The sequence below is a fragment of the Strix uralensis genome, chromosome Z (assembly GCF_047716275.1).
Source record: "Strix uralensis isolate ZFMK-TIS-50842 chromosome Z, bStrUra1, whole genome shotgun sequence".
NCBI classification, from domain to species: domain Eukaryota; kingdom Metazoa; phylum Chordata; class Aves; order Strigiformes; family Strigidae; genus Strix; species Strix uralensis.
Genome location: NC_134012.1, coordinates 71,234,610 through 71,259,821, shown reverse-complemented (window position 1 = coordinate 71,259,821; position 25,212 = coordinate 71,234,610). Strand labels below are relative to the sequence as shown.

Below are 25,212 nucleotides of genomic sequence, written 5' to 3'. Positions count from 1 at the left end.
ATTGCTGTTTGGTTTCCATGCAGTATTTCAAACTATCAATGCTTGCAAGTAACTATTTACAGAGACTGATATTTAAAAACTTAACTACTTCTTAAAAAGAATGAAAAAACCCTTAGTAACAAGTTAACACCTACTTGAATCATAAAATCTCTTGTTTACAACACTAAAGTTATCAGTAAAGGAAAACTGAATTTTGACTACAACATTAGATAAACTTAACTTTTAAACTTAACCTTTACCATAGAAATCAGACTGCCCTCTTGTGGTCTACTTAGAAACTTTTACTAATTTCACTTATTTACTAATTACACTTAAATTTGCCATAAATTATTACATGCTAATATGTTTGTTTTCTTTTTCTACTATGGTGACCAGAACTAAAACAGATTAAATTAACTTTGCAACTCTCCTCCAAGACCAGCATTAGAAAGAGTAGGAAAATACATAAAACAAGTAAGAAACGAAGCTACCAAGAATTACAGTAAAAATTATGTTACAGGGTAACCGTTCTTCACAGCAATGGAAATAATTTGCTGCTTATATATAGAACTATTTTGGCTGACCTAACAAACCAGTCTGAACACCTTTAAAGGCAGATCAAAGAGTTACTCACCAAAAGTACCATAAAATCCTCTAGGTCCACAAGTGCCAACTCCGTATTTCTTCAGAGATGCCTGAGCAGCACTCTTTAACAGAAAATAATTACATGAAATATTTATTCCTACACTAGACATCTAACTCTTCTGTACACTGCGCACTGATAATTTTATACCAACGTACACAGGCCAGTTCTTGCATCATGTAACATGACCTGCTTTACAGAAAGTATAATAAGGTACTGAATTCTATAACTAAGCCAAATCAAAACTATTTTAAAGTGTTTAAGCATCATTCACTGTATTCTAATGATTAAGGACATTAGATACTAATCTAACTTGATAGTCAGCTACTACACAGTAAGTACACCAGATAAAACTTTATGAAAAAGACAAAATTAAATAGCACAAAATTACAAAGTTTGTGCTTTCTGAAGTCATTCTTACTTTCAAGATAACATACAAAGTAAAAGAGGAGTAATCTCACAAATACAATAACTGAAAGAACTCACCTTAACCTTTTCATTATCCAAAAGTCCAAGAAAGTTAAACGATGCAAAGTTTATACATTCTTTGCCATTAACAGTGATTATATGGGTGGGAGGTCTGAAAAAAAATTACAGACCTACTGTTATGAACGAACAATCACCATTTTCATGAACAGTCAAACAGTACAGGAGTTTCATTTTTCAACAGTAAGCCACACAGCTTTTAAGATTCCCTCTTTCCACATCTTCCTTTGCAGCTGCCAATCAATACTTATGTTCAGTCTCAAGTCACAAATATACTACCATACTCAGCAAAAACTGTATTCCTGTAGTTTAATAAAGAAACCGTCAATACATTTAATGATTTCTTGTTGAAAATTTAATTCATGCAAAGATGACTCCTGAAGAGATAAATAAAGCTTCTCCCTTAAAAGTGGTATCTATTTGAAAGAAGGAATACCACAAATAAAAAGGAAATTTCATTGCTACTTACTTCCATGATAAAAATACTTTAAAACCAATGTTTCTGTCATAAAGCAAACCCACAATACCAATCTTGCACTGAATAGGGCTCCTGAAATATTGGTACTAGCTGTAAGCAGACAAAAGTATCGCATTATCTGTCACCTCAAGTTTCCAATTCTGTTTAATCCATAACGGTTTGAATAACTCATGTAATCAGGAAACACAGAAAGTGTGAAAACACCCAAAACTAACAAATGAACAAAATGTCCTGGTTTAACCAGGATAGGGTTAAGTTTCCCCAGCAGTGGGGGGGAGCTCTAGCCGGGTTATTCAGATACCATGCGGACGTCACATCCTGGCAGGTCACATTTTCCTGGCGCGGAGCGCGGTGCACTCGTGGTTTTGTACATCGTGCTTCAAACTGCTGTATTTGGTAGCTATTTTGCTCTGTTCATTGCTATCACTATTACTGTTATTGTTATTGTTGTTGTTTGTTGTGTTGCTATTGCACTGTTGTATTAAACCTTTCCTTATTTCAGTCTTGGGGCTTTGTATTTCACTCCCTTTGTGGGGGAGGGGCAGCGGCCGCGTGGTCTCAGACCCCGGCAGAGGCTAAACCACCACACAAAAGCACAATATATATGAAGCAAAGGGCAAAGAAATTTTCTGCGCTAAAAAATGATGATTTAGATAAACAGTTATTAAAAAACTGAGGATAAAAATAGCTTTTACCCCTTTAAACGCATGCATCACATCTGTTTGCTGTACTCTAAAAGCAATCCTGTTTTGGCTTCAATTCTACAAAATCAAAAGTTTCAAATAATCACTCAGTGCGTTGAGAAGTCTCAAAGCTAAGCCAAATACAAAACCTTAGGTCTGTCCATTTCTGTATGCATTATCAAATATTACAGTTGAGATCCTATACTATTCCTCAAACACAACAGTTTCAACAAGCTTTTCCCATGTGGAAACTCGCACCGCGTAATTTTCACAATCAAAATTAAACAGGATGGCTTGAATGTCAAATGCCTGCGCGCTGCTGCTCCAAACCTGGTTGCTGACAATATTTCAATGGGTACATTCGGTGTGCAAAGCAAATAAACTTTAAATCCAAGCTTTTCACTATAAGTTAAGAAAAACACTGAACTGCCTGAACTTCACTTAAAAAAAGCAGTGATTTTCGTCTATGTCTGTTCACTTTAAAAATTAAGTACATGTTGCCTCAAACAAGCAATTGCAAAGCTTACAAAACAGCTTTAGAAAGCTTTCTACACAGTGCATATGCTGTGCACCTTCATCATTGTCATTCCATGACATTAAACTAACACAAGGTGAACCTGGCCCCACAAAGAAGCAGTCCTGCACTACTGCAGTGCACCTTCTGCGAAGTAGTAGCATTATACAAATGCGCAGCAAACTGTCTTGGGGAGCTGACTGCCATTAAAAATGTACCTGGATCCGTTCCTCTGTCGTGCTCATTAACAAGCTGTACCAAACACTGAAAGTCTATTAAGTGAAACAACTACTTAGCTTCACAGATACAGGCTCACAAGAGCAGACCTATACCTATGTATTTTGGCACTAACACAAGGTTCAGTATATTCCCAGCATACTATTAAACCTGTTAAATTTACAGCAGTTTGCCCTCACGGCTCCACCTTTCAAACCTAGAAAACACATTAATGTTCACCAACAACTTACCCTTGACAAAGCTGCAGTCCTTATGAAAACATGGCCACACTATTGCTATCAGAATTGTACCCAAATTTCTAAAGTAACACTCATGGCTAAGCAGAAAACAGTTATGGAAAAGCTTATTCCAGTGAGTAATTATATCCAAAACATGGATGCTAACAGTACCATAAAACCTTCCTTGAAAATCAAAACCAAAGTCTTTGGAAAAGGAAAACAGTGAAACACCTTATTTCCTTATAGTTTCACATATCTCCCTTTCCCTAGTATAACAGTTTGTTAGGTATCATGGTTAGGGACAACAGTTCCAAGATACTGAGTGATCCAGCTGAAACCATAAATGACAAGGTAATTTCAAGTTATATTCAAAGAACTTGCAAGCAAGTCCTTCAGAAATTGTGTCTTTTAAGAACCAAAAGTACTTCATCTGTACTTGGACCTCTTACTTATCTCTTAAAATGTGGCATATATTGAAAAAAAATCAGTCACAGAAGATGATAAGAGTTAAAAGCCAGATCATTAGTGCGTTTTTATTTTAAAGCAAAAAGAGAATCAGCATGAGAATTTTGCAGACATACTGTTTTAGGAAATAGGTTTACGTTTTCTGAATGAGATGATGTACAACCGTCTTTCACAGATTAATTCACAGAAAGGCTACCACAAGAAGTAACTAATTTCTGGGCAGTGACCAAGCCTTCATCGGTAACTTCTTCATTGCTGATTCAAGATTGATCACTTTTTTTGATTGGACAAGTCTCTGCATTACTGGCTTTGCAACGTTACTGGGATTATTCAGCATAAAGGAGCATACTAACATAAGGCACGAACTGCCTTGCATATTGAGGAAGGAGAAAGTCTGCCTCCCCCACACAGTGGGTCAAAATTTTTACTGAGATATTTAATACTTCCTAACTGGTTATGTGCCTATATAAACCCTACCCACACATTACTGCAAATATGCAATATTAAACCACCACATACTAAGATAATTAAATTTATGTAAATCACCATTCACAGTAGACATCAATACATAAAAACCATTGAAAGAAGACTACCTTATTAGCATAAATAGGGTCCCCCTAAAATACTAATTGAAAATGCAACAAAAATGCTCTTGAGCTGGAATTAGAATGCAGACACTTTCAATTCTGTATTAATTCTGAAACTTGGGTTAACTTTATAGGCAAAGTTACAATCTCATAGCTGTTGAGCAACTTACGGGAAGGTAGTTGGCAGTTCAAATCTCACAAGACAAATGCCAAGTTTTCCCCATAGCCACTATTAAGTTAAACAGCCACAACACATTAACATTCTGCCACAATACATTCCCTAGCATTTGAAAGTTCTAAATAATTTAAACATTTTCTGAATCAATCCAAAAGATGTATTTGTTCAGATTTTTTTAAACATCCAACACTTCCGTACTGCTCCACAGTATTGCTCATTTCAAAATTCCAAACAATAACAGAAGGATTGTTCATGTCACAGTTGATTAAAACAGGCATCCCTCTTCTAAGGCAGACTTTTCTGTGGAGGCAGAACCATCAAAATGGAGCTCCCCATGACAGCAAATAATTGTGCTTTGTCACTAAATTGTTTTAAATTATCAGTGTCACTAGAAGGATCTTAAGAATGCTTGTATCATAAAAGTTACTGACACAGACAAATCTGAAGCTTGTGAAAGAAATTTAAAGCAATTTCTGAAATACTGTGACTCTTGTCTCAGTCAGTACACATTTCAAAAGCCTTGTAACACACAAGAAAGTAATACTGACCCATAAGTTCCTCACAAAACAGCTTTGCCATCAAGCATCTCCACTTCTGATTGTCCAAAGAGGAACACCTTTTCATGAAGTTCCAACTGTCTAGTCACAAAATCAGTTTCTTGTGAAGTGATTTGTGATGACACAGTCTCCACCCAACCCCTACACAGAACATGGTAACCACTTTTGGAGGTCTAAGTCTATTTGAGTTGAAATAAAAATCAGAATTTATTTTGGTTACATTTACCCTGAAACAACGTTGTAGTTGAGAGCTGGGTGATCTTTTGGTACAGGAGGTACAAGAGGTTCTGGCTGCCATTCTTCAATCAACTCTTCTTTTTCCTGAACAGGAGAAAAGAAATACTGCTCAAAAAGGATTTCCATTAGAAAAGACATTATGTGCTAATAAACAGCTGGTAATAGTTGTATGAGAAATGATGCATGCTAATATGTGTCACCTTAGAATTTACATTATCTCAGTATGTCCAACTGAGGGGCTCTGAATTCTTTGAAAGGACAGAGATGTAAAGATAGTCCAGCTGTACCTGTTTATTAAAGATCGCATGATATGATAATCAAGAGAAGAGCTACTAACTTGGTGTACCTGACCAATTTTAATCAATATTGTTTCATTCAATCTATTAATTATGAAAATACTCCTCTACAGTTTATGTAACTGAATACAAATTACATAATAATTGAATATAAATTCTCTCACTTTACATTCTCAAGTCTTCAACAGTGCTGTTTAAACAACTGTGGCATTATAATACTTAGCAAAGTAACACATATGTGAGTAAGACACAATGGAGAAAAAATGTCAAATGCTCAAGAAATGCTAACAGCAACTACTAAATCACATATCCCCCACTTAAGCATGGAGGAATACTGAATGCACATTAATTTTCAGAGTGCTTTAAACTATTCAGAAAACTTAATTTGGATGATTTTCCAAAGCACATGCAGTGGACCAGCATAACAGGTGCATTAGAGTAGTTCCACATAAATTAGGAACCACTCACACAAATCACCAAAACCATCCTTCATACCATGAAAGCAGAACTTTCCTGGAGGATTATTTACTAGTACATCAATACACACCTAATAACATATTTGTTAACACTAACTTTGAATGGTATGACTACAATGGGTATATATTTCTCTATTATTTCAAAAAGCAGCAGAATATTTAAGGCTACTTATTTCAATACCAAAATAAAAATTCCACAATCAATTTTTGAAAACACACCAGCAATACATTTTTTTCCATTTTTATTTATTCCAAATACACTTTTCAAAGCCTTTGAAGTACAAAACCAAATTAAGATATGAAACCATCCAATGGAAACTACATGCAATTAGTCTCCTGCATTTTCATCACTTTCCTTTTACTAAGCTAATTAATATCTTGTACTTCCAGAGTACTAATTAATATCCCAGGAGCTCCATAAAGGTTGATTTCAAAATGGAAATTTCAATAGGCCTGTATTTCAGAAAAGATCCTTTTTATGTGAGCATAGTCCCTTGTGTTTCTAATATATTGCAGATGCACTTTAAATACTTTTTTATTTTTCTCATGTTAGATTTCTTACTGAAATTTAACTCATGGGGCATATATTTTAGAGGAAATAAAGTGCCATCAATATGTGCAACAGAACTGAAGATATTCAGTATTTTGAAAGGGCTACACTTATGTCAGAAAAAGTGCTTAGTTTCTTTAGCCACGGTAGGACAGGCCCCAGGTGGAGCCTTGCACACAGCTGTGTGTGCGCTGAAATGCTGTTCCACATATTAAGAAAAGCATTACAGTAGGGGGTTTTATTAATTCACTCCGTACTAGTGCCATTCACAGCATGTCAAATAGCAGATTTTAATGCTTTGATTGAAAAATCCAAACAGATAACTGAGCACCAGAGAACAGAACAGTAATAAATTAAGCTGTGTGTAAATACTACTGACTACTATTCATTACTGCATTCTATTACCAAAGCTCATGTTTGACATGACTCAGCAAATACCTCAAGAACCCTATGGGAGATGATTACCAGCCAGTATATCCTATAAAGATTAACGTGCAACACAGCACCAATATGGTGGAAAATTAGTACCCAAATCCAGGTTAATCTCAGAGTAGAACCACAACCATAACCCTGAATGCTAAACTCCATTGATCCAAGCCAGAAAGTGGCAATTCCATCCTTGTCTCAGAACACGTACTAGTATGCATCTCTTTACCATACTATTTGGGAAAAAAAAGAAAAAAGGACAATTTAACACTAAGTGTGCTGACCCACAGCACTGCAAAACAGCATCTGCTACAGTAGTCCTCTCCCAGCCACAAATACATTCCTGTTCCTTGTGTTGGCATAGGCAGATACAAAACCAGACAATAATCTTGTTCAGAAAAATGATCCGGATGAAAACTTAACTCAGGAAAAGCAGGATGGATATACAGCTAAACTACATCCCACAAAGCAGTCCCAACCCAGACTGACTGACACTACTGGGAAACCATATCCTGAGTTACAGTTGCCTAGTAGTATCTTACATGTTTTCACAAGAGTTCAAAAGGACTTCTGAAAATCGGCAAGCAGGATGTAGGCTCATGCATTGTTGAAAGGCCCAAATCCCTGATGTACAGTGTAGCTTGCATCAACAGTTTTGTGTGCATTTTAGGCACTGGGTCGGGTTTTTTTTTGTTTTGGTTCTTGTTGTTTTTTGTTTCAATTAGGAAGCAGAATGTATCAGGTGAGAAGTGGTGCAGACTGGCAGCTATGGAAAGATAAATAAGAAAAGCATTAGATGACATCGAATGCCTACAGGGGAAGGACCTGGGAAGCATTTCTTCTGTTTAAGATCTGAATGCAAAGAACATTTGTACAGCTTTTATACAACATAGTTCAAATGCAGAGCAGGCAAAGAGGGCAGAATTAAAGCTGTGCAAGCATGTGCTTAGCTTTTTCATTTAAGTCTAATTTTTTGAACTAAGGGTACAAAATATCACCAAGCAGCTTAGCAACTGATATACAAATTTAATATAAAATATTTTTGCCATGGAGTCTAGCAGAAAAAAAAAATAGTATTTATAGAAGGACACTGTAACTACAGTAAATTATCATAATACAATTGCAGTTAAGATATATGAACAAAAACATAATGAACAATTCCTAATTAGTACTTCTCTCCCCCATTCATACTAAGTTGTAAGAAGTTTCCATTCTTTTTGAGATGTTTGCAGCACACAAACTAACAGCATAGGTGACAAGCCACAGATGAGATGTGGCAACATCCTATTTTATTAACACAAAATAAAATATACAGGAGAAGACTAATACTCACTTCAAACAACACCGTTTCACTAATTCTAGCTCACACTGATTCTCGTCATCCTTTACATGGTGTTTTGCTTTTTGATGGACACAGGAACACAAACAACAAACAACTGCATCTTCACATCTTATGTCTTCCATTTCCATGTGAATTTAGCACAGGTAGTAGTTTACCTAAAGCTTCTGTGATAGAAGTTCCTTTATTATGGTGGGGGATTGGAGATATTGGTGATTAAAATGAGTACCAATCTCAATCTAAAATGGCCATACACTCTGCAGACGAGACAGTCCATACCCCTTCCTCCTTCATTTCACCAAATATGTCAGTACACTGGCCTCTTCTGCTGATTTACACGGTAAACATGACCATCTCCCTCTAACCAAAAAGACAGAGCAGAAGCAGGCTTTCATGCAGTGACCCCATATTCAGAACAGCACTTTTACCTTCTACATCCTAAATAGGCACCAAATATCAGACCAATATCAAGAATAAAAATGTTAGCTTTCAAACACATAAAGAAACCAGATTTTAATTCACAATGTAACATCCTCAATATACAGTTGATGCACGCACTTCTCTTCAGTTCACTGTAATGAAAATATCCACTTGATGAAAAGAATGAACTCAAGACTTTCAATTTCCACTCTCTTTGGCTGTAATGTAAGTGAACTCATCTTTCAGCTCTCCCTCCTTCCTTTTTATAATTCTTTTTAATTTATATAAACATAAATATCAATATAAAATGTATATATTTTAATTTTATGGCTAATATAAAATATACATAAAATATAAGATATAAAATGTTTAAAGTATTTTTTATAAATGACACACATTTATTTTATAAATCTGTGCATATATAAACTTTTAAAATATATTTATCTATACACACACATATACATCTATCTATAAAATGGTTTTGTATGGTTTATTTCCTTGGTTGTAGTTTTTACTTTTTAAATGTCAGATACCTTGGGTAAGAGAAATACTTGGGTGTAAACACATCCAGCCCAAATTATTTAAATAAGCAGCCTTGTTGACTCTTTTTTTTTAAGAAAAGGTAGCAATTATGTTCATGAAGACAGTACTTAGCTAGCACTAGTGTTTGGAAACAGTGTCATACACACACCTGTGTCAATATCCAAATATTATCTCTATTTTTTTTATTTCCTGGTCCTCAAATAACAGGTCTTTAATTTCATGGTATTTATAGAATCATATATCAGCACAGCATAAATTGGCCCAAACAACGGGCATACTAGTTAGAAATCTCTCTCTTTCAAACTGCTCTAACACTTAAGAGAACGTTTACCTACATAGAGTCTTGGCTCAAAATGACTAAAAACCTTTACAAGAACAGACTACATCTGCTCTTCCCTGCAGAGCAACATCTGATCAATCTCTGAATGCTGTTCCTGCAAGAAAGTGCTCTTATGGCCTACAGTATTTCTCAGACACGCATTAAACATCCTGTCTCTGACAGGAACTTTCCAGACTCCTGACCAGTATCGCTCTAATAAAACTGTTCCCATGCTACTACTGCAGTGAAAATTCTAAAATCAAAGAAAACAACTATTCCTCCCACCCACAAATGGTAAGACATGGTTCCCAGCAGGACTTCAGAGATTTTGAGAAAAGCTCAGTATTATATTACCGCAGAGTGAAAGACACATACATCTGGAGGGCACCTTCCTTTCACACAAGTGGTTGTTCAGAGAGTGAGCTTGTAGCTAAATGATGCCACACAATCTCCCACAGCCCACTCCAGTCCTCAGTGGCATTTTGCTGCTTTTCTGTAGATTTTATTTTGGGTAAAAAAAACCCTCTCTGGCCACAGACTTATTACTTCTCAAAATCCCAAATTATCAGGAACTTATAGACACAGAGAAGTACTCTACCTTTTTAGTTAATGATTTGGGAGATTACACTGTTTTGGAATAGAACCAACAGGAATACCTACAAACACTGTTATTAAAGGATGACAGACAGACAGTTGAAAGCTGATTCCTGCAGCTGATTTTGTAGCGCTCTTGTACATTTGACTAAACCCAGAAGCCACCATTGGGGTGGATTTCTTCGCTGTTCTGGAAGTGTGACTCTGAAGTACACTACGTGGCACAATATATCATCTACCTCTGGTTCCCCAGGATATACTGGTCCTGACAGATCACATCAAGATGGCTGTGCAATAGTGGTATTCTTCAGCAGTATTTATTATGCAGAGCCAGCTCTGCTCTGGCAGCATTCCCAACCATAATTCACAGAGAAACTCCAAGTATCAGTACATGAGTGGCTGACATAAAGGAGTGCCTGAGCAACACTTCCTGAGCTGGCCTATTTCCAGCGTCTGTACCTGAGCAACGTAGTATTTCTTTATGGTGTGGTAAAGACTGGACACCACAGCATGAATCAAACTAGAACAAAACAGAAGGCAAGTCAGCAGTCTCCTTGCTGAACTGCTGGCATGTTACTACATGCAGCTCAACATGCACACTGAAGCCTGGCTGTGTGCAATCCCATATTGTATGAAACAGACCATACTGCGTCTGGCTGGGATGGTGTTAATGTTCTTCATAGCAGCTCAGGTAGCACAGTGTTTTAGATCTGTGACCAAAACAATGCTGATAACACACTACTGTTGTAGGTCTTGCTGAACAGCATGTGCACAGTGTCAAGGCCCTCTGTTTCTCACTATGCCCCCACAGTGAATAAACTGGGGGGTGCACAAGAGGTTGGGAGGGGACACAATCAGACAGATGACCCAAACTAAACAAACAGATATTCCACACCATATAACATCATGTTCAACAATAAAAGGGAAAAGTGGGGGGTTAGCTATCTTTTGCTTGGGAACTGGCTGTGTATTGGTCCACCCATGAGAGGTGGTGAGCGATTGCCTTTGCATCGCTCATCTTGTTTCTCTCTTCTTCCACTTTTCCTTTGTTTATTGAAAATTCTATCTTCACTCACAAGTTTTCTTGCTTTCACTCTTCCTTTCCTCTTCCCCTGTCCAACAGGGGGTGGGGGAGAAAGCGAACAAGCAGCTGTGCAGTGTTTAGCTGCCTACTGGGGTTAACCCCCAACACAGACCAGTGTCAACTCTCTGTGGATTTCTAGTGAAGATTAAGGTGGGGTGTTTTCTTCCCCACAGCTATTCCCCTACACAACATAAATAAGTTCTTTTCACAGCAATTACCTACATTGTAGAAAAAGAGATGGAATCACTCCACACCTCTGATGTATCAGTCTGTTTAAGTCCTCTAACTGTAGAAGACTTACTGACACTTTCACTTCACTGCTGTATTTATGCTTACTTTCAATAAACTATCTGTAGACATCATACTCCCTTCCAAATACAGTTCTTCCTATGGAAAACACTGCTTCCATCTTCAGAGGTCCATGGTAAAGCCAACTAGACTAACTTAAATCTCCTTCATCGTCAGTGAACCTGAAAATACTATCAGACAAAAAGAACATTCCCCTGTATTATTCTTTTTGCCATCAAGATACAGGTAACAAAAAGCTAGAAGTGTTGATGTCTTTAACATCTCAAGTTAAACCATTTGCTGTAATACAGCTCTTAGCACTTTGCAATTTTTTTCTTCTGTGCCTTGCAACTGTGAATGAATGTATCCAGTAGCCATATAGTGCAATTCTTGGTCAGTTTGGATTTTTGCTAGTATTCACATTCTTCTCCACCCCTCAAGCTCAGTAAAGTTTGTATAAATCTCATCAAGTATCATGGCAATAATGTATTTGCATGCTTCTATTCTTCATGCTACTGCTGTCCTGCCAGTGAACTCCTAGTAATCCTTGTAAGTGCAATCCTTGCTCTGTAAGGAAGAGATAGGTTTCAGCCTTCTCAGGTCACCAATTATACAAGAGTAGCAAAGACCCTTTTCCCACCATCTTCCGCAGAGAGAATGAATCTTTTAAAAGAAAAAAAGTTATCCTACAAATTACCAGAGATCAAAACGATCTGATGCAGAAAAACTCTGATGTTTTTCCTAAATAGAACTATCATAGTTTCTGAATGGACGATCAGAAGTTACTTTAAAGCTGCAGAATGTCTTCCTAGATGACCTGACCATTCAGTGTTTCACCACACTGGACTTCCCTTTGCGTTCACTCCTCCTCTGTATTCTTACCAGAGGCAGTAAACTTCAAGAATCCCAGAATCAATTCAAATCCTTCCAAGGACAAAACTGAACAGGCCTTTCTTGATTCCTGCTCAGCTAACTTCTTGACTCCAATATTAAATGCCTCCAACAAATACATGATAAAGTATTCCCTAGAATACTCTAAGCTCATTTAGTAAGTAGTCCCCAAAAGATGACACTGCCTGCAGATCTGCTCACATTTACAGTCTTGCGCCTGCCTATAGTCCCTGCATTCTGTTCACTGATGCATTACACTGAGCCCACATGCTTAACATGTATCTTGTCCTGGTTTCGGCCAGGATAGAGTTAACTTTCCTTGGGCTGTGAGGGAGCACAGCTTTAGTGATAGAATAAGATCAAAAAGCATGCAAGCACATGATATAGACAGGAATGACAAGGTAAAATACCCATAAATCTGTTTCACAAACCTTCCTCGGTACCACGAAGAAATTCCAGTGTTTTATCCCATTCATAAAGGATACCATTCCTCCAAAGCTCGTTTGCTATCTGGGACTTCAGACCATTCAGATCAACTCACATACGCAAGCTGGTTGTCACATTGCAATACATTACTATAGTTTATCTTTGACTGAGAAAAATTAGTGTGTCCTTGTTCACCTCATGATTTTCACATTCAGAGAGGGCATCCCATCATCCTTTGAATATCCAATGACATCCTCTGACATTGTCCATCAAGCCAATTACAGACCATGTCTCAGACAAACTGGTCAGGGACATCTTCAAAACAAACTACTCATTTCTGAGAGTCTCCAGCCAGAAGTCAGGGAGAAATTCCAATCTTCACAAACAATTACAGCTTTTTTTGAGACAACTATGTTGCAAAAGAAGAAAACTGCCGCTAAACTGCAAAGTTTTCTGGAATCCACTTAACACTGTAAACTCTCAAAGTTATTACTCACAGATATCACATGTACAGATTGACCATTTTCCTACTCTCTACACTCTTATACTTCATTTTGTTTGGCGTGGTTTTTTTAGTACAGTTTCCATTTTTAAAACAAAGCCATCCATTGAGCACAGCTAATGCCAGCTTTTCACAGCTTAGCAGTCATGGTCACATCAGTTCTATTTCTCAGACTCTCAAACACAGTGTTACTTTAAAAGCACAAACTAAAGTTTTTAAGCAATAAGCAGCTTCTCAGTCCAAAGTAAACTTACCCTTCGAAATCCTAAGAAAAAACACCACAATTTGCAATGCAGCAGTGGTTCAACAGCTAAGATCAACAGCTATGAAATGTTTCTCTAAATAAAAGTATTTTTTCACCATACCTTAGGTGTTAGATCAGATCGCTCTTGAAGCTTGTATGTCTTGGAGAAAAGAAGTCTGATTATCCATAGAATTAGAATTCCTTCCAAAATTAGATGGTAAGCAGGAGCCTGAAAATATAAGCATGAAAATTAGTCTACACAGAATTCTATTTGAAGCAGTGTGACACTATGTAACAGGTTTGCCTCTACTAGCACACAAAAAAAACCCAAAGCTGATCATCAGCTGCTATGTATTTCTAAGTCAGTAAAAATTATAATTACATGAAAGTGGATTGCTTTACAACTACTACTTGTAACTGTTAACTTCAGTTGGAATTGGTTTATTCTGTTGTTAATAAACAAGGCACACTCTAAACCGATAAGCAGCTTCAGTTCCACAGATGCACATCAATTGAATACTGAGCATAAAGACAGATAAGCTGTACGGGTTCCACCAGTACCTGTGAAGGCAGAAAGCTTTCCCAAGAAGCGGAAGTCTCCCGAGAGCCTGAAGGTGTGTATCATCTATACACACCCACTTCATTCTTAAAACTTACAGTCCACCGGCGGCAACAGCTACTATTATTTACAAAGAAACCTAATCCTGTTCTCATAGCCCATCTTTGTTAGTTTCACAGGCACTTTGAGCAGGTATATCCCAACACAGTCACCAGAAGCAGTTTTGCCCCTGTGTTGTTTACTTTCTTGTGTGGACATGATATTTAAGAATATATACACCCAGCCAGAACAGGGAGCATATCCAAGTTAAAGTTATCCTCTGTGGGTACCTGGAGGGAGAAAAGTTAGCTTCCTCTGGCAGCACAGCTAGTTTAAAGTAGATGTGGAGTTACGGCATCAGCATTTGACACCAATTTTGAATGATGGGTTTAGTTATTCCATTTCAGAAAGGCTCCTACGTCCCCTGTGGATGTCTGCTACTTTTAAAAGACTCAAAGTGTGCACACATACTAGTGCATGCCCTCTTCAACTCAGTGGAAGAGCTCCCACACATCAACATTTTCTGGCAGCATCTGACCTGCCAACAAGAGAAGTGGAACATCCAAAAACTACAGGAAATTGAACCCAAGCTTTTAAAACCATTCAGGAGTCCTATGGCTTATTAAACTGTAAATAACGACTTTATCAGAGTACTTTTCAGTTCACCAAACATAGTAAGAATACATATGTACACCATGACATCTAAAGAACACATAGTATAGTAGCAGTAGAGGTCCACACAAACTACTTCGCTGTGCTTTTCAGAGCCTACAGTTATCCTGAATTTAGTGTACTAGACTGTGCTACCAGCTGGCCCACAGGCAGCTGCCGATTCGAAGGAGGAAAGGCACTGCACCACCCTGCGAGCCACCACCTCCCATCGCCACCGAACGAGGCTCACCGGTGACCAGCCCCGCGCCAGGCCCGGCTCTTGCGTTCCCGCTCCCTGCGCCCGACATCAGCGGCCCAGGGACAGGGCGCCCTCACACCCATCGCCCAAGCTCCGACAGTCACGGGGCTCTGGGGGCCCCGTCCGCCCGGACGCGGCTCAGCTCGGCGGCGAGACCCCTTCGGCACACCGCCCCCCCCCACCCCGTCTCCAACCCCGGCGGCGGGCGCCAGGCGCCCAGCTCGGCCCAGGACAGCACCCAGGCCCGCCCCCCAGACCGCACCTCGTAGAAGGCCTGCACCATCTCTACCAACACCCACTGCTGTCCCATGCCCGCCGCCATCGCCGCTCCTCCCCGCTTCCGCCTCTGCGGCCCGCCCGGGCGTCGCCTCCGCCGTGCGCCAGCGTCAAGGGCGAGGGAGCAGGCCCCGGCCCGCGAGAGAGCTCCCCCTGCGGCCCGGCGGGGTCACGGCGGGCGGCGGCGGGCCCGCTGTGCAGCCCTAGCAGCGGCCCGGGGAGCGGCGTGGCTGCTGGGCACCGCCAGGGAGGGCGCGGGAGGAGGAGGAGGTGTGTGCGCCTGGGCCGCTTTTCTGAAATTCTGCGAGGGCGGCTTATAAAGAGCCGCCTTCTTTGGCAGTGTGGCTGGCCGTCCCGTGCTCCTGCGTGGATAACTTTAGAGTTGCCGCTCCCCATCGTCGTCACAAACTGCTGCTTTCTCTGGCGGCCCTGAGCAGGGAGCAAGGCCCGACTGGGAAGAATGTGCCTTTCAATGTTAAATGAAATTAGCTACAAATTGAACTAGCATAAGAAGATAAACTGGGGTGCGTTGGTATGTACTTCCTCACTACATTTCAAACCCGGTCCTGTTTGTTGACCGTGCTGGTGTAATCTTGGTGTTGCTTTTTTCACACGCATAGGTTTCCATGGCCCCATGATGTCCCAGGCTGGCAAGGGCCGAGGGGCAGGGCCTGGGCTTTGGGACCTCATCAACACACGTTACACTCTCTGCCTCTGTACCTGTAACTAGTGACTTCGTTGCTGTAGGAAGCAGTTGTTCAGATACTTGGATAATGAATTGAACAGCAAGAGCAAAACCACAGTATAGTGGAAATGAGAACATTCAAATAAAAAGAGAAATTACAGCTTTAAGTACATTCAGATAAAAAGAGAAAATACAGCTTTAAGAGTCTGTCTAAAGTGAGCAGCCATAACAGCTGGATGTTATGGGGAGAGAAACCCCATGAAGAGTAATGGTGAAGACCTTGCACAGATGCACCTGAGCGTGGGGAGGTGACTGAGTCCCTGTGCACAGCTGCGCAGGACTTAAGCGACTACCTAAAAGGCAGTGGAGGGGAAGGGGAGCTGGGAAGAGGTTTGATTGGGAAGTGAGGTAGTGTTTGATGAAAAGGAAGTGAAGGACATTGCACTAAAGGAGATGTTTGGGAGCTGCTTCACTGAAGGTAAACTGTGGAGGGCTTCTGATGGTCTTCTGGGAGAGCACCATGGAACTGCACCCCTTGTGGCTTCGCTCGCTAGTCTTCACTATGGTTAGAGGAGAGGAACCTGGGGCAGCAGTTGATTAAACAGGTGATAGTGCAAACCTTGGGTGCTGTGGCTAACTACAAGCAAACAGTAAGTTATAGTTTTACAGTAGCAGATGGTCACAAATCTGTGAACTGCAATTTCATGCTGACTGAAATGCATAATAATCTTCTCCCTAAGTTTCTGAACTTAATGATACACTCCCCAGATTCCAGGCTCTACACAGGAAAGAGAAAAGATGTGGTTTGAGGCTATCGGAAAAGTCGGGACAGAGACAATAAATGTCCCTTGTGTTTTTTAGCTGCATGAAGATTATTGTTTGTTGTTAAGTACTTCTGTGGACATTGCATTGTGCTGGAGAGGGGTCCTGGGCTCTCGGGAAATGGCTGCCACTACCAGCCTCAAAGAATGTGTCTGGTATGCATCCCAGTCCCAAATTGCCCCTAGATGAGTGGGCCACATAACTTGTCTTGGTGGGCTGCAAATTAAATTACACTCTTGCTCTCAACATCAGATTCTGCATTTCAAAGTTTATCATACATGTGTATGATTGGGAGACTAAGAAACTGATTTTGTGAAACACTGGATGAATTGTTTCCAGCTTGAAATGCAGTGAAGTTAATAACGTACTAACCAGTAAGTCTTCTGGCAGTGAATTCGGAGTTCCTGGTCTGGATTATCATAGGGCTGTGTCTCTCATAATAACGAGCCTATCCCTATTGTTCAGCAGCTTCATTGTTCCAACACAAGGCAACTGCTGCTAATTGCTTAAGGCTGCTGTACTTCTGACAGCAAAAAAGAGGAGGAGGTGAAGGGAGAAGTCATCTGCAATGGCAGTTTACCGCTGCGAAGAAAGAGGAGAGGAAAAACATCTTGAGGCTACCTCTGAACTTAAAAGTCCTGACAAAAGCTATTGAGATAGTGCCCTATGGAAATTCTTGCTCTGGAAGTGCTGAATTTTGTTTTCCCCCCATATCCTCCAGCTGCACAGTATTCCTCTTATTCTGGACCTTCCTCACCAACCCACTCATTTCCCACACCCTGCTTTGAATTCCCAGTTCAATTCCACATGGTCAGCACTGGCATGCCAGTTATCTACAGTTGTTCTCTGGTCACTCCAGAAGCATAAAAATGGGACTTGGTATGGCTATCAGGAATTTTATATTTCCTAAATATCACAGAGGTAACCACTGCCAGTTATCTTCAGTCTTCTTTGCTCTATTACCTGTTTCTCTGGCTTCTTCATTCTTACTCTGTTGAGTATGAGACAGATAGTAGGAGCTGGAAGTGGAAGTGAGGGAATGATGTGCACGCTCCTTCTGCACTCTTGGGTCTCACCCCCAGTTCCTTTCAGCCTGGTACTTTATCAACTAGGAAGGGGGGAGAATGGCAGTAGGAAGTGATGCATAACTGTGTGGGGATGGTGGTGGTTTCTGCCATCCTACTGTGTTGGATGTTACATCCGTTGCTGTGTTGAAGATATGCACATGGAGGAGAAGGTGGGAACAGAAATTTGGGAACTGGTAGAAATAGGTCCTAAGAGTCATTCATTTCCCCCCTGCCTCCTCCAACCACACACACAGAAGGGGGATGATGGCTGAGATTAGAGACATGAGGGAGTCTTTATAACCATTCTCACACATTCTAGGTGGTGAAAGCTTAGCTTATATTATTGTGTTTTTAGTGTGAGTTGTTACTTGTTGGTTCTGTGGCTACTCTCAAAAAATAATAAAAAAAATTCAAGTGTTGGGAAAGCAATCCTGTACTGGCAAGGAGAATAGCAGGATAGTACTAGTTAGTCTTTTTTTAGTTTTTGTTGTATTGAAACCTGATGCTCAACCAAGATGATGCTGGCAGCAAACACAGAAGATGTCCAAAGTCAGTTGGAAGCTTGGTATTAAGCCCAAAAATTGTGTCCCAACTCCTAGTGAGAAGCAGAAAGATGTTGCAAGAATACTGCGCAAGTGCCAAGAACTTGAATATCAAGTTCTATAATTTGCCTGATGTGCAGAGGAGTAATTGTTCACAAGGCAAGCAGAGCACAGGAAAAATTTAGTGTTATCTCAAGCCATGCACTACTGTACCTTGGAAATGTGCTTAATCCTAGTTGTATAGTGAATTAGCTCTGGATTAACTTCACCAGCAGAAACCTGGTTTAGATCTGCCTGGGAAACATCTGGAGATTGCAACCTTTGACACAAGCTTTATGTAGCAGTAGGGGTACCTACTGGTCAGAGCACTGGTGCATCCTGGCTATCCCGGATTACCATGTCACCCTGAACAACTGTAGTGACAAAGTGGCATAAAGTGGAAATGCCACAATGTTTTCCCAGCATACAATGGGGACCAAATTTAACCTCAACTGTTTGGAGTTAATGACAATTGTAACTGAGTAAGAGTGGCCAGAGTCCTCTTTTTAAAGCATATGTAGTCAAAGGTGGACCTTTGGAACAAAAAGCTAATTTATCCCAGAGATGGGTGTAGGCACGGCAGTCTGTCTCCTGCTTACGCTTCTTCTCAGTGTCTGTTCCCCAGGTGGGTGTGGCAGCGCTGGACTAAGTGTCCAAGTTTCCAATACATGGCAGAACCAAGTGTCTCAAAAATGGAGTTGACAACAGATAAGCCCAGTTCTGTGATGACTAAAGAAAACTTGTATTAGAAACTTGTAAGAGCTGCACATCCAGGGTGCTGGGACCACTAACAGATCAGACACTATTTAAATGGGAAGGTTTGCCTTTCAGAGAGCCAGTTACCTATATGTGGTGTTGCAGAGCTGGATTTTGTATCCTGTGTGGTTAAATCCCACATATCTCTGATTCAAGACTTCAGACATATTCTGGTTGGGGATTTGCAGCCCAGAACTTTCTGCTGGGCTGGTTGCTTGTACTGCAGGAGGAAATAGATGGGTTGGTCACCTGTTTGTCTCCTTCACCTCAATATGCAGCTGAGTTCAGCTGTCCAGCTTTCATTTTAAAACCTTATTCCAAACAGCACACAATTTATGCCAAACCGTGTCATTTTAAATCTCATTTCTTTTAGAAACACAAGCACTGTATTAAATAGGACAGCTTGGAATTTATGTTCTTCGCTTCTTGTCCCAATTTTGCTCACACTGAATTGACTAATTGCTGTTTCCCACAGCATATTTGAATTAGAAACATGGCTGACACAATGGGCAGACTTGTACCCAAAGTCATTCTGATGGAGTTAAAGCAAGTTGACTACCATGACGTTGGGATCACTTCAGGAAGAGTGAACTTATTTATTCAGTCAAAATAAATAATGCAGTATATTGTGAAATACTATCAGCTCTTCACATGCAAATTGTTCAAACTGACTAGATTCAAATGTGTATGCAGAGTGATATGTCATTGTGGTGGTTGCCCACCCCGTCCCACTGTGGGGGGGAAATGTCGGAAAGAGCCTTGGTGCTGTGTAAGCACCACTCAGCAGTAGCCACAACACCAGTGTGCTATCAACACCCTGCCAGCTCCCAACATAAAACACAGCACCAGGAGGGCTGCTACAGGGGAAAACCAATTCCGGCTCAGCCAGACCCGGTACAGTCATAAAGGTGATGTGTCTGCATCAGACTGACTTTTTCTAGGCTGAAAAGTAAGTTTCATACGTTATTTTTAAAAGTGGTCTAATGGGCTAACCTGACATGAATTTTAGGTACCACACATAACGTGCACCATATGCAAGGTAAAGCTTGTGACCTGCAAGATGAGAAAAAAGTACACAATTGGCATAAATTCTAGTCATTGGTAAGGTGGCCAACACAAACTCATGGGGTTTGGCTCTGAAGGTTCACATTCCACAGCTCCTTTAAATACTAACATGCAGGCCTCCTCTCTTGAGAATGAAACTAGAAGAGAAGCAAAGGGATATTAACCCTGAGTCAATTCAGCTTATTTACCTGAAGATTTGGGGTCCAGTCTAAAACAAAATACCTAAGACGCTTTCTTGTCAGCAGTGTTTTCCATACTTACTATTTTGTCACAGAAGTTTTAAAGGACTTCATCTTCTGATGCTCTTGACTAGGTAGAAGGCTGTCTCCTAATGCAGTCCATATAGCCCTTTAACCTCTGTGTGGTTACATGAAGGTCACACTGGTTTGTACAAACCCCTCTGCTTTTACAGTACTGTTATCCACTGTCAGTCTTACATAAAAATGGGGTCTCTAATGGTGCTTTTACAACAACAAACAGCGTAACCATCATTTGCAGGTTATTCTGATGGCACAGACCCTTAGACATTGCAGTACTGAGAAGCATGAAAGTGTGATGTATGCAGACTTTACTTCATACAGTTGCAACGAGATGCCTCAAAAAAGGATCCATTAAAAAAAGTAAATGATCACGAAGCTGCCCATTTGAAGTTGTGAGGGTATTACCATGCAATGAGTCCTAGGCAGAGGTGAGAATTTGATTGTTCTAGTCAAATATTGGAATCCTTTGAAGTAAGATAATTCAGTCCATTTTTTGAAAATGGAGCAGTGTGTACTGTAGATTTCATTCACCTGCAAAGAATAGGCAGAGGAACAGGCAATTGCACAGTCATGATGTTACAAGTAGGTGACTACATCCTATTTCAGTTTCAAAAGAGATCTTACACAGAGCCTGTGAAAGATTGTGTCCGTATCAGAGAGAAGCTCTTTCCTGCACTGGAGTGTGACCCAAAATTTTAGGTTTGGAGTGTGGTCCAGATGCAGTGAACCTTATGGGAATGGTGTGTACTGGATTTAAAGCTGCATTTGTAAGATTATGGCAATTTTGTTGTCTTGATACAAAGAAATTCAATAGATACCTATCTTCCAGCACCAGCCTTAATGAATTGGCTTTGTATCAAGTACCACAAATCCAGTTCCTAGTCTTAAATTTGAATGCATATTAAATCCATTCAGATAGCCAGTTGTATTTAAAGATTAACAACAGATTTATCCTCCTCATTCTTCCACAGTTAATTGCCAACAAATCTTTCAGATGAAAAGTGTAGAAGAACTATTGAACTTTTTCAGGCCTACAGTATCACAGAACTCAGATCAAGACTGGGATGAAGTTGTGCTCTGTGCAGTTGCTATTTTTGTTGGCCTTAGGAAGAATGGAATGATGGCAAATAGTTGCAGATTTTGGTTAAAGCAAAAGCTTTCATATCTCCATTGTGGTGAAAGCAAAAGCTTGATCATACCTTCATTGTGGTGCACATGGCTCAATTTCTGGTAGTTTCCATCTAACACTGTGGGGCATTAAAATATTTTAGTATCACATGCTGTCTTAACATCCTCAGGCTAAATGTTTACTTCAAGTTTTAAACAAGCTGCAAATCTTCACAAACCATCTCTGGGAGCTTTGAGAGCAAGGTTGAGCTGTCTATGAGAACATAATCTTTGTTTTTCTCCTTAATGACTGGGGTTCTTCACTAAGGTCTGCAGAATATTCAGTGCTTTCACAACTCCATTGTGCTGACTGTAGCAAGCATTGATTACTAATGCATTCTTTGACTCGTGACACCTTCTACAGATGTTGGTGGGGCTTCTATTTGTTCAGCTCCTTTGCTGTTTAGGTTCTTCATTTTAATGGTAACAGTGTAGTCTGAAGTGTGTGACTAAAACTCTTACTAGCATACTTGAGTTTAGAAACAAGAGACTTCAGATGGTGTTATCAGAGTAGAGAGAAGTTTGAAAAGTTATGGTAACTTCAGCATTTTAATGCCTGATTTTCACCATGGAGTTTGCTCTCTTGACGATATATTTGTAATATTGCATGTAAAAGAAGCAACTAAATTTCAGCCAGAAAAAGACAAAGTAGTCCTTTGCCAACTCATTGTTCTTGCCAATCTACTGAAGCACAGAAAGCACTGTATTATTTGCAGATCCATGTAATGCATACCAGAACACGAGCTGAAATTCTTTGTGGTTATAGGTAAAACGTGTGTTCATGTGTTGGCAGAGCTAGTCAAGTCTGACAGGCAACACCTCGCATATGTTTGCTACCCAGAGAGTTGCAACATAACTGCTAAGAATTCAGAACAGATGTGGCTGAAAACGTTTTTGAATTGACAGAGCAATGCTCTTTCAAGTTCTGAAATTCTTACCTAGATTTTAAACTGTATGATTATACCTGAGTAAGGCCTGAGAAAAAACATAGTTCCCTATTCAACTGGTGTTTCATAGCCAGTTGGTGGAATACAGGCTGTGTTCTCCATTGTTAAGCATCCATAGTCACCCCAGATGTTTCACAAAACTAAGTAATTGTAAGCAGTAGACATCTAAAAGATAAAATTAACTGCATAAAATAATGCCATGAAATAAAGTGACTGAGAATGCCTCCACACACTTTTCCCACAAAAAGTAATTGTTGAAATGTATCTTTCAGAGGGACGTGAACAGTAGGGTTGAACAGGGAATTGAGACAACAATGTAGTCCTTGTTAATGGGTGAATGTTGGTGGCTTTATAGGACAGATTCTGATCATTCTGACACCACTGCAAATCTGAGTGAAAGTCTGCTGGAATCAAAGAAAATAACTTGTTTTTTGAAGCTCTTCAGAATTTCTCAGTGTACTCTTCAGCATCGTGAAAAACTGTTTTTGTAGCTTTACTTCTGTAAGATATTTGCACTGGAAGACAAGTCTGCTACTGGCAATTGTTTATGTCAGCTGCTGAAGCTAGTGTGCATTTTCAAGTGAAAAAACTGGCACAACTTAAGCTTGTGCTCTGTCTGAATTTTCTCCTAATTACTCTTGATTATCCTAATAGATTTCTCCCTTCTCTTGAAGGAAATGGCTGCAATTTTGCAGCTACAATGGTAGGATATTTTAAACCTAAATTCCCATTCATACCATTGTTTCACTTTAAAATTCATATTAAAAATAGGATGGTCTATGTCTTAGAACAGTCTTCTGAGAAATACAGTGGACTGGAGCTTGCCTAGCTTGTGCCTTTTTAGTTTGGAAAACAAGCCAGTTTTCAGTTGCTATTCCTTCTTTGTGACTTTTATTTCTGTACTCCTGGGTTATATTCTGATTATTTGAAAAGATGACACTAGTCTTAATTAACATGTAAGATAATAAAGCAGCTTAAAATCAGCTGATCTTTGCTTAAGTATAGTAGTGAAATTGAATAACTCTCCAAAGACTCTGATTTATTTTTCCAGAAGGCAGGAAAGGACAAACATGTTCACTATCTGGGCAGTTATCAAAGAGAGGAAAATGTGAGATGAGAGCTTACTTTCTCTGGCTAGTATAAATAACAGAGACCACTGACTGATGCAAATGCAAACACTTGATTCTTTGGGGGAGGGGAAGAAATCTGGAAAAAGGTCTGATAAATGTTTCATTCTTGAAAAAGATACTTTTTGCTAAATTTCTGTGCAAAGAAGCTGAGTATTAGCTCTGATGGTTGCTATCAAAACCAGGAAACAAAGTAATCCAATCACTTTCTAACTTTGTAGTTTTGCTGTGTTTTTCAATTATAATACATTTACTTTTTGTCAAAAAGAGAAAATCGTCGACTACCTTTAGAGGTACTTCTAAGCAAATCTTAGTTCCTTTTGTATCTGGGAGGTAAAAAGTCTTGGTCCGATTATGTGCATTTTGTCTGTATTTATGTAAGAAAGAAAATGAAACAATTAGGTAGATTCTACGGCATTTGTCCTTCAGTAGTTCCTTGGGTTTCTGTGTTCAGTTTTGTGATGCTGTAACATTACCTGTGTTTCCTTCTGCTCCAAGCACAGCTGGTGAAACAAGAATCATACATTGTTAAATTGCCCAACAGTCTTATCATGAAATGGGTGGCTTGTGCAACAGTTTTTACAGTCAATTCATATTTCAAGGCTTTTTGTGTATGGATCTCATCAGGAAGTGAGCGAGACAATAAGAATTTGAAGTTGTGGTACCAGCATTCCCAGACGCATTTCTTTATTCCATATGGAGAAACAAATGTGTAAAAACCATTTGCAAAATTACAGTACATTTTCCAAGTGATTTTTCTGTTAAATATTTTAACCAAAATTGGACATGTGTGGCTAGCTACAGAAACAAGGCCTTTTTTCCCCCCTTAACCACACTTGTATTGCCTCATAGAGAAACTTGTGCAGAACTTCTGTACCAGATTGTTGTCCCTAAGACAGGAAAGTACATTGCAGGGTTTGAAAGAACATCATTATTGGCTAGATCCTGAGACCATGACACCAAAGCAATTCTTGGTGAGTGGTGTAAATTTCTATAACTCTGCTGAAGTAGCTCTGACAGTTAACAGTGGCTGTCTGCTGTAACTGACTCAGGAGGATGACTTCCGCTAACTTAGAAGAGCTGTAGTGTTCTAGTATCCAAAGCTGTGAACTTATGCTTACTTAATGAACGCTCAGAAATGACTTCTGCTACCCTCAAAATGCAGAGTCAATTGCAAGATATCAAATCCCAAATTTTCCAGCTGTTTTACTTGCTTTCTGATTTAGATCTCTAACCTGCCAAAACCAGGATCTGAGAATGGATATTTAGGTGCTCAATTACAAAAACCAAG

The 25,212-nt window shown here is 39.7% G+C and overlaps 1 protein-coding gene across 2 annotated transcripts in view; it reads right to left on the bottom strand.

The window, feature by feature from the left end:
- The window catches only part of SPTLC1 (serine palmitoyltransferase long chain base subunit 1), a 42,782-nt gene extending 27,253 nt beyond the window's left edge, over positions 1-15,529 (bottom strand). For both annotated transcript variants that reach the window (XM_074855636.1, XM_074855637.1), the window contains exons 1-5: positions 15,431-15,529; positions 13,782-13,889; positions 5,252-5,346; positions 1,109-1,202; positions 614-686 (exon numbers count right to left, since the gene is read on the bottom strand). In XM_074855636.1, the coding sequence (XP_074711737.1) occupies positions 614-686; positions 1,109-1,202; positions 5,252-5,346; positions 13,782-13,889; positions 15,431-15,490 (430 nt within the window). In that variant the 5' untranslated portion in view covers positions 15,491-15,529. The remainder of the gene's footprint in view (positions 1-613; positions 687-1,108; positions 1,203-5,251; positions 5,347-13,781; positions 13,890-15,430) is intronic.
- Between the last annotated feature and the right edge of the window lie 9,683 nt (positions 15,530-25,212).